General features: G+C 44.1%; 1 protein-coding gene across 6 annotated transcripts in view; it reads right to left on the bottom strand.

Annotated features, from left to right (window-relative positions):
- The window catches only part of Frmd4a (FERM domain containing 4A), a 581,866-nt gene that overhangs the window by 86,897 nt on the left and 477,835 nt on the right, over positions 1 to 17,134 (bottom strand). For 5 of the 6 annotated variants that reach the window (XM_057787201.1, XM_057787203.1, XM_057787202.1 and 2 more), the window contains 2 exons: positions 12,581 to 12,637; positions 11,494 to 11,516 (listed from right to left, as the gene is read on the bottom strand). In XM_057787201.1, the coding sequence (XP_057643184.1) occupies positions 11,494 to 11,516; positions 12,581 to 12,637 (80 nt within the window). Of the gene's footprint in view, positions 1 to 11,493; positions 11,517 to 12,580; positions 12,638 to 16,747; positions 16,791 to 17,134 lie in introns of those variants that run through there. The other variant, XM_057787205.1, reaches the window with a different exon arrangement.

The following is a 17,134-nucleotide window of genomic DNA, read 5'->3' as shown; positions in this document are numbered from 1 at the left end:
TCCACACATTGGCGGAGAAGCCTGGGGTCTCCAGGGTGTACTTAGGGCAGAAGAACCCGTCCTGAACCCACTGTTTCAAAAGCAAAACTAGTGTAGCCTAAGAGAATAATCAGAAACTCAGAAGCAGTGAGATTAGAATGCTCTGTGTGCACCAGCTAAACCCTCCATATTAGATGGGCATATCATGAAGCTATGGTTCTCCAGGGAAAGAATATTCTTTTTTGGGGGGGGGGATATTTTTAAAAATTATGTATACAGTATTCTGTCTACATGTATATTTGCCATCTAGAAGAGGGCACCAGATCTCATGGCAACAGATGGTTGTAAGTCACCATGTGGATGCTGGGAATTGAACTCAGGACCTCTGAAAGAGTAGTCAGCGCTCTTAACCTCTGAGCCATCTCTCCAGCCCAAGAATATCCTTGAGTAAAGTAGGAGTATACAATCCTTTGCTCACACTTCTAAAACCCACAAAGCTCCAGCAAACAAACTGTTCTTAACCTATTTGGTGGCAAGCCAGTCTTTTAACTCAAGGGTATGTTTTACTACTTCTTCCACCCGGAAAGAACATTTATCTTCCTTTTTCTTTCTTCTCCTCCTTCCTCCTCCTCCCCCTCCTTTTCCTTCTTCCCCTTCCTCACTCTTCTTTCTCCCAACTGACAGGGTCAGTCTCATCTAGCTGAGGTTGGCCTCAAATGCCCTATGTTGCCAACGTTGATCTTGATTTAAAAAATAAATCTTTTATTTTATATGTATAGAGACTTTGTCTGCATGTATGTCTGTGTACCACATGTGTGCCTGGTGCCCATGGAGGACAAAGAAGGCACCGGAACTTCTAGAACTGGAGTTACCATGGCGACCACCATCTGTAACTGCCATGTGGGTCCTGGAAACTGAATCTGGGTCCTCTGCAAGAGCAACTGTTCTTAACTGCTGGGCCATCTCTCCAGTCCCTGACCTTGAATTCTTGATCTTCTTCCCCATATCCCCCCACCCCAAAGCTGACATTACAGACACACACCACCACTTCAGGCAACATCTGTGGTTTTGCTCAGAGAGAGTGATCTCTTTGATGCCAGCCCTGCCTGGTCAGGGTGTTAATTCCCACCTGGGACCAGTACTTAATCACGTGTCTGAAATCTGAGAAATCCTGAATTGAGAGGTTTTGAGCCTGGAAGCCCTGGGACCCTCAAGTTTCAGATATACCCTGCTAGTCAGCATTCCTTTCTTCATTAGCACAACACACCCAGTGAACTCCATTATGCTAGGAAGTGAAATTACAGATGGAGTCTCTGCTGATGGCCCAGAAGTGTGCAAGAAACAACGCTTATCGTTAGTTCTTTCTTTTTCCTCTCTTCAACCCCCTTTGCTTTCTGGTGGTGAAGACAAGGCAACGCTGAGATCATAATAAATGAAAGAAAGAACAGGACAGCAGCAGCTCATTTCCTTCCCAGTGCATGCTTTGCCCAGGTGTGGAGGCTCAGGGACGCTGAGGGTTTGGAAGATGTGACAGACATCTTCCACTCGGGGCTCATGTATATGTGAAAGTTTTGTCGTTACTTTGAACATCTGCAGACCAAGGAAAACATCTGGGGACTCAGAGATTATTTTCCTCCAAGGGATTCTGGATTTTGGACATGTCCCATGGACTAACACTAACAGTAATACCTTCATGAATAATTTATCCTTCATTTCTGATGCTAACCGCTCAATTATATGAGTGTTTACTTCTTAGCGAATCTAATTTTCCTAGGCTTCAAGGAAATTCCTGTGAACTCCTCATTTAGTTGTAAAGGCATAAAATGTAAAACAAGTTGAGATTTCTTTCCTTAGCCTGTGATTTCAGGCAAACACAATCTACTCAAGCGGAGAGGAAAAAACAACCGATTACCCCCCACAATGTCAGCTTTTAACTTGGGGATCTCAGCTCTGAAAAATTGACACAGGGTCATGACCATGACCTCCGTGCAGTTCAGAGTTCACTCAAAATGTGATACTGAGATTAAGTTTATATTTAACAAACGAGCACCAACATGAAGTTTCCTCCTTACTTTATAGCTGAACAATTTCCATAGGATTTGAATGGCATCAACTTGCAAACAAACAAACAAACAAATAAATGTGGTTTTACACTTTGACATGTAAATCACACACCCAAAAGCTCACATGAACTTCCGCACACAAAACAAAGCTTTCTGGAAATGTGCATAACTTTTCTGTGTCAGCATTTCCCTCCAAACACTCAGATTCTGTTCCCCTTGAGAGCCGCCGCTGGCCTGACAGAGTCTGGCTGCTTCCCCATTACCCAGGCTCTCCAGGTCATTTTCAAGTCATGGAAAACTCCACACTCCACCCTCCTTCTTTTAACACAAGCGGATATATGAGACTCATATTAATTTCAATTCATTGAGATGAGAAGTGTGCTTCAAGTTTAATATCCCCCCCCCCCTGCCCCACGGAAACTGTACTCAGAACTGACATGTTTAAGTGTGACAGAGCTGGTTGGGTTATGGAGGCTACATCCTAAATGTGAGCCATTACTAACACAAATGCCTGTGTTTTTGTTTTCACGTCTCGCCTCCAAAGTCCCAGCAAATCTTTCTCCAGAGGACAGTGACATCTGTTTTCTTTTCAACGGCAATTCAGAAATTGAAGGAGTTAGGTATGATAATGCCTGTTTGTAATACTAGCCCTCAGGAGGCTGAGGCAGGAGAATCCTGAATTCTAGGCTAGCCTGGGCTACAGAGTGAGGCCACATAAACATTTCCTCCGGCCCTCCCCCAAATATCCATTTGTGTGAAAATAGACACCAGATGATCGGGAGGTCTAAGAATGGCTTATAATAAGTGAACTTGCTGAGTTAGAAGTGAATCGTTTGTGTAAAAGGAAAGCTATGTATGGCTCAAGCAATCTACAGTCTTTGATTCGCAGTTGTGGTTTGAATGAGAAATGCCTCCTATAGGCTCACGTTGTATGATTGGTTTTCAGTTGGTGGCCCTGTTTGGGGGAGGCACAGCTTTGCTGGGAGAAATTCATCACTGTGGGGCGGGCTTTAAGGGTTTCTAGCCTTGATGGATCCACTTCCTGTTCTCTTTTTCTGCTTCCCGCCTGTGGATGAAAGTGGGAACAGCAGCTTCCTGATCCTGTCACCAGGCCACACCTTCCTGCCATGACAGACTCTACCTCTCTGGAACCATAAACCAAAAACAAACTACTATTTAAGTCGGTTTTGGTCATGGCATTTTACCACAGCAATGAAGAGGAAGCAATGTATTAGTGTTGTTTTAGAGTTCCCAGCACTCCAGCCTGCAAACCGGACAGAGGATAATGCTCTCATCTTTGTAAAGACAGCCGTCGATACGAATGCACACAACATGCTTTAAGGATGTGTATAAGAAAATGAGATCTTTCTTGCTTTTTTTAGTAATTTCTAAAATTCTTGCTCAAGCTTATGACTTACATTTTCTGGCTTGACTAGAAAGACTTTAAAACCTAGAATTTTTAGAGATTAGTAAGTCCATTTCAGTTTATATTAACTATAATACTCTTTCCAAGGGGGCAGACCAGATTTCAAAAGTGGAAAGAAAAAAAAAAATCAAGAGAACACTTTTTTTTCCCACCAAAGTTTCTTTCTCTCTAGACTAGTGACCGTACAGTTCTAGAAACCATGGTTTATGGAAGATAAAATATTAAAAGGTCATTATGCTCTTTGCTTTTAATTGCTCTCCCAGGGACCTAAGAACACGTGGCTTCTGGAGTTAATGGGAATGTTTCAGCATAAATAAATACTGCAGCTCCTCATTTGAAAGTCGGCCACTTCTGTTAATGAGGGCGGCTGTCTCTACCGACTGAGCAATGCATTGCTCTAGCTCCAAAAGCAGACTTTCCTTTTTTAAAAGAAATACAAGTAGAACCCTACAGATGCTATCTCAGGGATACAGCAAGATTTCTTCCCGACCACTAATCCCCGCCCCTGTAAGCTCAGACTCTCTCACGCAGACCAGCATTTAATTGTGTACAGATGTTATTAAGGTTTGACTTTGAAATGTCCCCTACAGGCTCTTGTTTTGAATGCTGGGTCTCTAGTTGGGGGGGGGGTGGTGGTGGTGCTATTTTGGATGTCTGGAAACTTTGGGAAGTGGGGTCTGGCTGAAGGAAGTAGGTTGTCTATTGGGGGAGGGTTCTAGGAGGTAAGTTACTCAGGCTACTTCTTATGTTCTGCTTCCTTTAAGTCATATGTGGATACTTCCTCCCACCACACGCATCCACTACCATGATGTTTTGTACCTGTACATAAGGCCAAACAGTTGTGGATGGGGCCTTCTGAAGGTGTGAATCCAAATGAGTCCTTCCCCTGTTCAGTTCTTTCTTCCAGGTATTTGGGGTCCAGCAGCACAAGAACCAGCGTCATATAAACTAACTCCCAGAGAGTCAATCAAAATCTCCCTTCTTTTCCTTGCTGGACTGTGTCTTTCTGGACTGCTGAACCTGTTAGTGCTTCCCACATTTCTCTACCTCTGCAGTGTGGTAAATGAGAGTCCACCAGATAGACACAGTGAGGCCCACGGACCTTTAGATGGGGTTTCTTTATTGTGAGTCTCTTTCGGTTGACTTACGGGCCCTAAGTGTTGCAGAAACCTGCTTTAATGACTAACATCAGTGCTTCTACTTCTGTAACAGGATTTCCAGGTCCCAGCAGACAGCCCAGGGCAGCAGTGCCAGTGGTTCCATTTTAATAAAGCTTGTTACCAAAAAATTCTATAGAACAGATGTTTTCACTTGTCCCAGATGACTCTTCCCTGGGCCCCAAATAAAACCAGTTCACTCTAATTAGATGACAAACAAAACACCCTACAGCTAGTAAGGAAACCACTCAAGCAGCTATCTATTTGGGTGGATCTCAGAACATTTCACTCCATACCGTTCTAACGGCCATTCTGAAGCGATGGCGCCCAGCGTCATGCTTTTCAATTTCACAATCAACTACATTTTATTCACTTATCTATCATGAAAAAGAAAAGAAAAAAAAAACTAGAACAGAATTGAAATTAGAGAAGAACAGGAAGTTTTAACCTTGAAGCCTCTTTCGTGAGTCATGGGCCCTTTCTTCCTGTGTTGTACTGACGAGTCTATATGTCAGAGGGGGTGTGGTTTTTGACATTAATGATTAATTCAACTTCGAAAGTGTTTCTAATTATTATCATAATTTTTGTTCTGAGACAGAGTACTACACTCTGGAGCCCAGGCTGGCCTGGAGCACTGTGTATAGTCCAGGCAAGCTCCAGTGTAGTCCTTCATCTCCAGCCTTCCCTGATGCTAGGGTTACACACATGAGCTTCCATGAGCAGTAAGACAATAATTATTTAAATGTTTCTATCACATTTCCAGAAAGTTCCAAAGAGTTAATCAAAGGTAATGATGTGGTAATTCTCAAGATTAGTATGAAGAGATGAGTCAGTGGGGGGGATGTTAAATAATTTTTCCTAATGAAAAAATGTCCTCAAACAAAACTAAAAATGAGTTATTGTCTCTAACAGCTTGTTTAGGGAAGTACTGTGATATCTTCTGTTAAGTCAAATCAGACCCTCACTTGAAAGTTTAGATTTCCAGTAGGTTGATTCAATGGGTGTTTTTTTTTTCTTTTTTCAATGATTTAGCAAGAAATGGATATTACTTTTCTACAGTAGTTCAAGAATTTTTTTAAAAAGGCATTAAATGAGGGCTGGAGAGATAGCTCAGTGGTTAAGAGCACTGCCTGCTTGTCTAAAGGTCCTGAGTTCAATTCCCAGCAACCACATAGTGGTTTACAACCATCTGTAATGAGACCTAGTGCCCTCTTCTGGCCTGCAGGCACGCATGTAGGCAGAGTACAGTATACACAATAAATAAATAAATCTTTTAAAAAAAGGTATTAAATGAAAACATCCTAGGTGGGGCTTAGGAGATGACTCAGTAATTAAACCACTTGCTGTGCATGAGTAAGACCTGAGTTCAGATCCCCACCACCCACGCAGAGTCAGGCATGGTGGTCTGTGTCTAGGCAGGGGTTCAGGGGTCAGTCCCTCTAGCTAATCAGGGAGAGACTGTCTCAAAAGCTAAGGAGCAGAACATAAAAGGTAACACTTGACATAGATCCCTGGCGTATATGCACATGTACACATGTGCCTTCACACACACACACACAAACACACACACACACACACACACACACACACACTCCAGATACAAAAGGGCTGAGCAGCCAAGAAGCTGGGACATCGGAATGGATAAGGCTTGTCTATATAGCAGGCTATAGCTGCTGGTTGACCAATGTTGATCCGTGAGGATTACACGAGGACTTCCTGGTTTTACTTTGTATTGGGCTTGCTCCCCCTGACATTAGCCCCTATAGCTGCCTTGATTGATAGCTCGGAGGCTATTCAGTTGTTTCAGACAGAAATGCCAACTCCGCTCACTTCCTGACTAGTGACACATGCGATTTGTTTTTAAACGCGAATGCACATCAGGAAACGAAACAAGATTATTTGGGCTGTGCTGCGGAAAATCATACAAGTGAGAAAACATTATTTTTAGATAAGACTGTTTCCTAAGTCTTTAATGAGAACATACAAATCTGTCTGCCCTGTGTCAGAATATCAACACGCATGGTTCATATTCCTCACTATCACGGGCACTATTCACTTGACTGTCTATAGCTCAGCCATTGGCTTTCAGCATTGCTAACCCAATATCTCATCATCACATTAAACATGCTGGTTGTGAGCTGGGCGGTGGTGGCGCACGCCTTTAATCCCTGAACTCAGGAGGCAGAGGCAGGTGGATCTCTGTGAGTTCGAGGCCAGCCTGGTCTAAAAGTGTTAGTTCCAGGACAGGCTCCAAACCCTGTCTCGAAAACAAAACAAAACAAATAAACAAAACAAAAATGCTGGTTGTGTAGGATATACCTTTAGTCCCAGCATTTGGGAGGCAGAGCAAGCCTATCTCTTTGAGTTCAAGGCCAGCTTGGTGTACATAGTGAGTTTCAGAATAGCCAGGGCTATGTAGAGAGGTCCTGCCTCAAAAAACTACAAGGAGAGGTTGTGAGCATTTCTATTGACTAGGAGAAGAAATAGGTAAGAAAATCCTTTAGGAATGTGCTAAGCAAGAACAGATGCTCAAAGAAGAATCAGAATGATTCTCGTGAGTGGCACAGCAGAGCGGCTCTTGTTCAGGGCTGTCTCCCTATCAGCCTCTTCCTAGGAACGCTGGGTCAGCATTGCCAACCTCTCTCAGTTGCCAACATAACCTCTTTTCCCTTGTGCCTCAGCAAGGATGTTCTTACGGTCAGACCACACTTGATGAACCGTTATTGGAGAAATGCACCACTAGGGCAAGACAGGCTTTTAGAGAGGCACCGATTCCAGACCCTCAGACTGTCGGAAGACTTACTGTGTCTTTTTAAAGGTTTATTTTAATAAGCATGGGTGTTTTGCCTGCATGTCTGTAAACCACGTTAATGCAGTGCCCCTGGGAGCCAGGAGGGGGCGACTAAACCCCTGCGACTGGGGCTATAAATGGTTGTGAGTTGCTGCTATGTGGATGGTGGGAATCCAACCTAGGTCCTCTGGAAGAGAAACCAGCAATCTTAACCACTGAGGCATTTCTCCAGCCCCAGAATTACTTTGACTTGTGTGACGTCATTAATTTAAAGGGCTATATGACCCTCTAGTCTCAATGGTATCTTAGAATTAAGCCTTGGAATCCATGTTACACATTTTATAAAAGCTTTCTCTAAAGTCTGTATTTCTAAGCTTATTTTTATTGATGTTGTTGAGGAAAATATATTTATGACAGGTAATGTTTACAAATTAAAATTATTCAGTTCCCACAGAACTAAGGCAAAAGAACTATGCATTAATGACTGGTAACAAAATCTAGTTTCTATAAAACAAAAATATGCAAACGGCAAACCTAAGATGCCTGTTGTTCAGCTACCAAACTAATAAGGCCAACTCCTGGTTTGGAGAATCTTCTAGGAAGTGACCCTTAAGAGGCACACATAAGAAATGAAGCATCAAAAATGGGCAGAGGTGGCACACACCTTTAATCCCAGCACTTGGGAAGCAGAGGCGGGTGGATCTCTGTGAGTTCAAGGCCAGCCAGGCAGTTCCAGGATGCCAGAGCTACACAGAGAAACTGTCTTGAAAAACCAAAATAAATAGATAGATAGGTAGATAGATAGATAGATAGATAGATAGATAGATAGATAGATAGATAGAGGAAGAAAGAAATGGTATGTCTTAGTCCCAAATTCAAGCATATACTACTTTCTTAGGACTATTTTTCTTAATATTTTATTATTTATTTCTTTTTTAAAAATATTTATTTATTTATTATGGATACAATATTCTGTTTGCATATATGCCTGCTAGAAGAGGACACCAGACCTCTTTACAGATGGTTGTGAGCCACCATGTGGTTGCTGGGAATCGAACTCGGGTCCTTTGGAAGAGCACGCAATGCTCTTAACCGCTGAGCCATCTCTCCAGCCCCTATTTATTTCTTTTTTATATGTGTAGTTAACTGATGTGTTCCCATGGGTGGAAATACATGTACTTGCAGGTATTTGGAAACCAGAGGTTGGCATCCGGGGTCTTCCCTGATTGCTCTATGAGACAGTCTCTGAGCCTGTAGCTCATTTCTGCCTGGCTGGCTGGTCATTGAGCACTGGGGAGTCCTGTTGCCTTTGTCCGCACACTGACGCACAGTGCTGGGGCTACGCACATACAATGCTGCTTTCAGCTTCTTGTCTGCTGAACTACGATCCTTGTGTTTACACAGTGACCCTGAGAATTCTGCAGAGTTATCGATCTTGAGCCGGCTTTAGAAAACGGTGTGTTATCAGGGACGTGCATGCCACAGCTCACCTCTGCATCCGGTGGGGTGAATTTTATGGGATGGGGAAAACTGACCTCGCATGAACTGTCTGACCTTCCCTTCTCCTCTAGACAGCTGTAGTGACAAACAAGCCACTAGACAGCTCTGACCAATGGAACAGCCTTTGCATATCTGCTTTTCAGCTAACACACTGGCACGCTGGAACTGACAAAGGGGCCATGAAGAACTACCGGGCCAAGCCTGCTTTTTTCTTCCTCCTTGGTAGTTAGCCTGTGTGGCTGCCTTAGGTGGGACAGAAGAGGTTGTTTCCAGTATATACACACACACACACACACACTCCAGTTAGGGTGCTCTAAAAAAGAAAAGAAATACTATTTGTGGGTTCTGAGCTAGCCAATGGAAAAGTGTCTTCAGAGTAAGTACAGCAGACACTGGACTCCATTGGATCGATGGCCTTTCAGCCCGTTTTCACAGATCTGCAGAAATCTTTTAAGATTTCTGACATACACTTGCTGAAACCCTTAACTCTTATCTCAAACTCAGATCCTAAGAAAGGAGCAAAGAACAGATTACAAGCTATAGTGTCTACAAACTGAACAAGCTTCATTCAACAAATGAATCGCATTCAACAACACACAAACGAGGACTGGTCATATGCCAAGTTCAAGGTCTCCAGCTAGGTCCTCTCACACCTGTCACACAGTGAGAAAATCCGACTCTCTGCTTCCTGCCAAAGACGTGGAAACCTAAATAAAGGAAACATGTTGCTCTCTTTACAGAAACAGTCAAACTGAGAAAAGAGGCTACGATTTAGACCAACAAGGAGTCAGCTGACTCTAGCTCATAGGCTCAAATTATACATCGCTCTTGCTTTTGTATGGCCCGTGAATGGAGAGAAGTTAACATTTTTAAATAAGGAAGGTGAAGAAGAGGAGAGGGAAGGAGGAACAAAAGAAAAGGAAGGAAAGGAAGAACATTTCATAATACATGAAGATTTATGTAATATTCAAACGTCGTTTGTTTTCCTCAACCAAGTTTTACTGAAAAACAGCCATGTTTCTTAGTTTTTTTTTTTTTTTTTGTTTTGTTTTTTCCACATGAGGCTCCCTTGATATCTGGAAAAGGTGCAGTTCCTGTAGTGGAGACCGTGTGACCTGGGGGAGCCAGATATGTGACCTTTACAGAAAAAGTGTGCCAACTATCATTTTAGATTTTAAAGTATTTCTTTCTGTTCAGCTGAGATAGTTGACTGAGAACACACACCTCAGGTTTGGTTAGGGCACATTTATAGATTTAAAAACCTTTAAACATAGCAAGATGCATGCACTGCACTGGGAAGAAATATGGTGTGTTTGTGTGTGAGTAGAAACACCCTCCTGCACAGAAGAGTGTAGGAAGCAGAAGCTGACTCGGGTGCCTTCTTTATCCACTGCCTTTACTTCTTTTTGAGACAGGGACTCTCACTGAACCTGGAGCTCACCAGGCTGGCTGACAGGCAAGTCCTAGGGATCCTCTTGTCTCTGCCCGTTTCTGCCCCAACTCTGGCTGTACGGACACGCAGTTGGTACTGTGCTTTTTAAACAGATGCTGGGACTTTGAACTCAAGTCCCACGCTTACACAGTAAATGCTTTTATCACTTGCCCCATTTCCCCAGATCGGATGTCTATTTCTTGTGGATGTTAACTTTCTACCTTTATCCTGTTAGGTCAGAACATTGTGCCTTTTTCTTTTCTTCTTTCTTTTTCCACTGGCTGGGGGTGGGCGGGTAGGGGCTGTAACTGTCCTCATGCATGTCGGAAAGATGTCTCGTCACTAAGCTATAAGCACCAGATCTTGGATCCACACAACTTGATGATTTGCCTTCTTGGCCACATAGTCATTTCTTTTACAGACAAACCTTGATCCTGAAGAATGGGCTATCCTGAACTTTTCCAAGTAGATATTGATAAAACAAAATCCTGGAAAATGTCTGTCTGTGAACAGTTAGTTCTGCTGAGAGCTAGCTACAATCCCCTGTGCTGTGAGGGCTCCATGTAGATCATGAGAGACCAGGGACAATTTCAGCCGTTCTGCCTGTGTACAGCTTAATGAACGAATGGCGGGATTCACGCTAACAGCTCCGCAGGACTGCTCGAGCTGCCCTCAGCGGTTAAGCCCGTTTTTTCCCCCTCAACATAGATAGCATCTTTCCATGGAAGGCAGACAAGAGTGGTATTTCTATGCTAATAGTTCGCTCAAACACATCTCCCCGTATGATTGGAATTTCTCCCTTGAAAGTCAGAGACTAAACTGGGAGGAAAAAAGATGTGAGTCTATATTAGAACTGCCAGGTTATAGGCACCCAAGTTTACCCCCAAGGAGTGATTTCCGGCTCCCCAGAGACACTGGGCTCTAAGTTCAGCTTTTCAGTAACTCAAAGGAGGTTCATTTGGTAAGAATACTGTCCTCACTACCACTGTGTGTCCCCTGCCAGGCTGCCTGTTGGCAGTACCACAGCCGGATCTCACTAATTAATACACCATCCTCCTACAAGGTACACGCAAGGAAGTTTCTTTAAATAAAAAAGCAACAAATATATTTTTAAGCCAATAAGAGAACAACCCCTGGGGACTCACCTAGAGAAATCACCTTTTGCTTCCTGTGGAAGAAAAAAAAAAGGAATGAAACATAGATAGATCGTTAAGAGTGAAAACTTACGTCCTGTGATCAGGGCTACTTCCCTGCTGAGTAAGAACAGCTTCCTACTGTGGCCACCCTGCTCCCTCTGGAATTCAACGACGAGGGATGCTAAGCCAGCAGTGGGAGAACATTCTCATAACTGTAATTCCCAGCACTTGGGATGCTCAGGCAGGAGGATCCTGAGTTTGAAATTAGCCTTGGTTGCATAGTGAGACTCTGTCTGATGGGCCAGAGCCAGGGAGAATATGTACATGCATCCCCTGACTGAGAGACACAATGCAAACTCTACAAAGTTATTTGTAAGTTTATATTTCATGGCCCTGCTCTAACTAAATTAGGATTAAGAGTTCTAAACTGAGCATATATCTGAATAAAACTTTTTCTTTCTCTCTCCTTCCCTCTTTCCCTTTCCCTCCCTCTATCCCTCCCTCTCTCTCCTTCCCTCATACATACACAATTATCTCTCTCCCCCTTTCTTTCCCTCCTCCCTCACCCTCTCTTCAGTTCCCCCTTCCTCTTTTAAAACGTCCCATCTCTTTCCTCCCCTTTTTCCTCCAGTCTCTTCCATCCTCCCTTCCTTTTCCTTGAGACAGCTGCAGTCTGCCTTCCTGGCCCAACCTCCAGAGCAGCCAGGATTACAGGTTTACGCCACTGTGCCGGGCTAGGACAGTCTACTTCTCCTGTCCCCTTTGAGTGTGAGTTCTTTCCTAACTGCACCAAAAGATTGGGAGTCAGAGGCCATGTGAACATTTGGTTTTTCTCAAGGCAAAAGAGGGTACCAAACTTAAAGTAGGGACTGGAGAATCAAATGATTGCAGATTAAACACGTAACTGTCCCTAAGGTCGCATGATATAGTCTTGAAATTCTGAGATAGTGCAAACCTCTAATTATGGTCATGGCATCAGCCTTCCTAATACCTCCGTCACCTGTGCCTAGAAAATGTCAGAAAGCCAAACAGGGGACGTGGCTGCTGTGTGGGCCCAGCAGCCGCACTGCCTTTGGGTGTATGTGAAGCAACTCACCTGTAAAATATAGGAAGCCAGTTCAAACACCACTTCACTATCAACATCAATAAGCTCCTGAAAGGGAAAAAAATCACGGTGAGTCTTTTGTTTTATCTACTTAGTTTTGAACAATTAATTAATATCTTTAAAAAATACAGATCTTGCAGTACAGTCCAGGCTGGCCTCAAACTCACAACCTTGCCGTGTCTGCCTCCCCAGTGCGCAGGTTCTAGACACGTGCCATTGAACTCTGTAATTTGGCACTAAACAGCTTCCTTACAGCAGCTCCCATGGAGGGGACCTGGTCTTTTTGGGAGTTCTCCAGAATCTGAAAACTTTTAGAGTGTCTTTGGTGCTTTAGACAATTCCTCCAAGTGACTCCATCCTGAACACTCCCCAAAATCTTTTCAAGGAAGCCTATGCATCATCTTCAAATCTCGATGAGGCAGTAGCGATGGACCATGCCCAGCTTTGCAGACACCTGCTCATCTTTATTTTATTTTTACTTCATGTATACATATGGGTGTTTTACCTGCATGTGTATCACATGCATGCAGAAGGAGAGTGTGTGTGTGTAGGGAGAGAGGGCGGAAGGGAGAAGGGGAGGATAGTGAGAGAGTAGCCAGTACTCCTAGCCACCGTACCATCTCTCCAGTCACAAACCTGCTCATCTTATTCATCACAGGAATACAGCTGCTCAGTAGCCAAAATTACATTTTTAACTTCTCTCTGAGATAGGGTCTCACATGTAGCCCTGGGTGGCCCAGAGCTCAGACCTGCCTCTGCCTCCCAAGCGCTGTGACTCAAGGGTTCACAACCATGTCCAGCCCCATTACAGTTTCTTTGCAGTTTCTGCCTTAGCACTGGTAGTGAGGCTTCACTGAAAGAAACGTTACAAAGGGATCATAACTCGGCTGGGAGTCAAACAAGGCAAGACTAAAAGTGCAGCTCTTCAGGGGCACCCAGCATGCTCTCTCAGGTGCTCAGAGCTCAGAGTGGTTAGTGGCTGTCACGTTAATATAGATCTATAACATATCTTTTTTTCTTTTTTTTTTTTTTAAAGATTTATTTATTGTGCATATAGTGTTTTGTCTCCATGTATGCCTACAGGTCAGGAGAGGGCGCCAGATCTCACTACAGATGGTTGTGAGCCACCATGTGGTGGCTGGGAATTGAACTCAGGACCTCTGGAAGAACAAGCGGTGCTCTTAACCACTGAGCCATCTCTCCAGCCCGACCTATAACGTTTCTATCTTAATGAAGGTTCTATCAGTCATTGCTAGTCCAGTGTTTAATTTGAATATTCTTCTGTTCTTTGAGGTCTTCATCAAATAGTTGCAATCTAGGAGTGTGGCCTTAAAAAAACAAAAACTTCTTTGTTTTTGAAAAACAAAATCCAAGTATGTTTTTATCAAAACACAGACATAATTAGACTCTACGTAGGAGCATTTCCATCAATGCCAGCTGTGTTCACTCCAGTGGTCCAAGATGACATCATCTAGTGATGTCACAGTCACTGTAGTTTGTATAAATGTACTTGATGCCCGCACAACAATAAAACTACTTCCCACATCTATCAGAGTCCTCCCTGCCACGAAGCGACATGGTCCCACATCTATCAGAGTCCTCCCTGCCACAAAGTGCACATCTATCAGAGTCCTCCCTGCCATGAAGCAGCATGGGCCTGGGTTCCTATGTGTGTAACTTCCCACCTCTATCAGAGTCCTCCCTGCCACGAAGTGACATGGTCCCACATCTATCAGAGTCCTCCCTGCCATGAAGCAGCATGGGCCTGGGTTCCTATGTCTGTAACTTCCCACCTCTATCAGAGTCCTCCCTGCCACGAAGTGACATGGTCCCACATCTATCAGAGTCCTCCCTGCCACAAAGCAGCACGGACCTGGGTTCCTATGTCTGTAAGAACAGCACCACTGAGGTACTAATTCAAACATGTGCAAAAGTCTGTGCGTTTATCATATCAACTTGACAGCTTTGGAGGCAGGCCCACCCACTGAGACACCATCACCACAATACATCTGCCCATTAGCCCCCAAAAGATCTATTTTTGTGATAAACACTTGACATGGTCCTCCCTCTTAATGAACTTTTAAGTGAAGGATGCCATATTATATGTAACCTGTTAGAGACAAGCTCAGGTCTGTTAGCATGCAACAAGAGGCTAACCGATGTCATGTTTCTATTGTTAAGATCGATGAGAAATTCCTGTCTTCCTCTTTCCTCTCTCACCACTTCTTTCTCCTTTTCTTATTTCAAATAGGGTCTCACTCAATAGCTCCGGCTCACTTTAAACTGATGGTCATCCTCCTGCCTCAGCCTTCCAAGTCCTGTGATTAAGGCATGAGCCACCATGCCTAGCACATCTTCATTTTTCATTCCAAATCATCACCAGATCTGAGAGTGAGGGTCTAGACAAGAGGACAAGCTAGGAGAGACCTAGAGACCAGTTAGCTCAGCACCATGCTTTTGACTGAGGACGGGAATCCAAAAATATAATGTGGCTTGCCTCAAGTCACGAGGACTACAATGGCTGTCTGTCATTGTACTGGGAACCACAACTTCTCTAATATATGACCTCACTTAGGACACGCCCCCTCCCAAGTTAAGAAGGTCTTAGTTCCAGCCAGCACACTCTTGGAACAATATTTATGACTGAAGTTAGCACGAAAAAGTGATTTAAATTAAGAGCTATTTGAACTACCAGCCAAACTCTGAAATATATGGATTTAAAAAAAAAAAAATTAGTTGGGGGGGCGTCCAAAATTATCCACCGTAATTCATGACAATATATTCGAGCAGTATTGAACCTTTTGAAGAAGGGATTTACTCATGGTCTCTCAGGCCAAGGAATTCCAAAAATAGATCAAGATAGTTGCTACTGAGCCTTCTCAGAAGTGTAGCTCAAGAGACGCGACAACATCGAACCACCATATGGAAGAATGGGGGACAGTCGTTCTTTATGCTCCACTAGCCACGGGAGCTTAAGGGCCTCCATAATTCATCGGCACTGTCAGAGCTGGGATGTGGGAGAATGTTTGCAATGGCAGTTGTGGGATTACTAGCTCCCATCAAAATGTAAGTTATACAACAGTGCGCAACAGACGCTTCCACAGAAACTGTCCCGTCTCCACCATAGATCATTTCTGCTCTCTCTTTATTCATTTCTCTTCCCACCAATCAGCTCGCTAAAGAGTGCACAGTACTTGAGACCATATTGCTGTGTGTGTGTGTGTGTGTCTGCATGTGTGAGCCCTTCTGTTAAACATTTACACCTACGAAGCCGCGAATGGTCAACACTGGGCTAATGGTTAACACCATCTGGGAGGCTTATCTCATGTGTAACTCAAAATCAACCGCTGGCAGACAGCCCTGCGCAGGAGCATACAGTGTGACTGATAATCTGAGTCCTTTGCGAGATCGAAGTGTCTGTGTTGGGAAGCCGAGGTCTGGGAAAGGAAGGAAGGCCTTTTCTTTCGCACAGCCCATTATGCGGTCCCAGGAGGTCCTGTAGAAGAATTTTAACCACAGTGCCAACTGGCGACAGTGAAGCCTCCAACAACACGGTCTTAAAAGCCTGGCTTGGTTTAGGCAAGTTCTTCACTGTAGCTGTCCTTGCGGTGAATGGAAACAAATGTCTTTAACTAGGGCAAATTCTCCTATTCCCTCCAGGTGAAGAGACGATAAAACACCCAGAGTTAGAATGTATCCAGCAATCGAGGAAAGGGAGGCAGGAGGAGATGCCTCAGAGCCTGCACACACTCCAAAGCTGTGCGTGATTTGGAAGGCTGTGTTGTTACTTCTTAGGATTCCTAGTTAATAAATTATTGAATTTAACAATCCCTGGATGTCCCCAGAGGAGTCAATCTAGACAGCGTATATGAGAACCAAACTTGAACAGTGGGAACACAAGTTCTCGATTGTTGAGAAAAGCTTTGCCCATTCCCTCAGCCCCCTCTCTACAAAGCACTTTCTCTACCTTTTGTTTTAATATCCTTGTTATTTCTTTATCACAATTAACAATCTCCTTTGCATTTCTTTCTCCTAGGGGATTGCATCTCTAAGATTTTCCTGTATAAACAAAACCTTTGATTTTCTGTTCACTCCCCGAGTTTTCCATGAAAACTGAGTTTGCTATAGAGGAGTTAGCAGGGGTCCCAGAGATCTTACCCTCAGGTCCCTGCTGCCACGTGACATCAAATATGACTCTAGCTTTCCCTCGGCTGGCTTCCCCGGTGAGCCAGAGGTGGCCCGCTTCATGTGCTTTTCCAGCAGAGGAAACAGACGGACCGGGAGAACAAACAGTGTACAACCCCAGGCTTTCCTGGAGCTCCGGGCTTGCTCTTGACAGAAGACAAAATGGGGATGTGTGAGGGGAGGCAGGAGGCTCTTCAAGAAAGATCTGAGCCTGGCGGTGGTGGTGCACGCCCTTAATCCCAGCACTCGGGAGGCAGAGGCAGGCGGATCTCTGTGAGTTCGAGGCCAGCCTGGTCTAGAAGAGCTAGTTCCAGGACAAGAACCAAAAGCTACGGAGATAACCTGTCTCGGAAAATAAAA

The sequence above is a fragment of the Chionomys nivalis genome, chromosome 13 (assembly GCF_950005125.1).
Source record: "Chionomys nivalis chromosome 13, mChiNiv1.1, whole genome shotgun sequence".
In the NCBI taxonomy this organism is placed as follows: Eukaryota; Metazoa; Chordata; class Mammalia; order Rodentia; family Cricetidae; genus Chionomys; species Chionomys nivalis.
The sequence above is the reverse complement of the archived record's forward strand: the minus strand, read 5'-3'. Positions and strand labels throughout refer to the sequence as shown.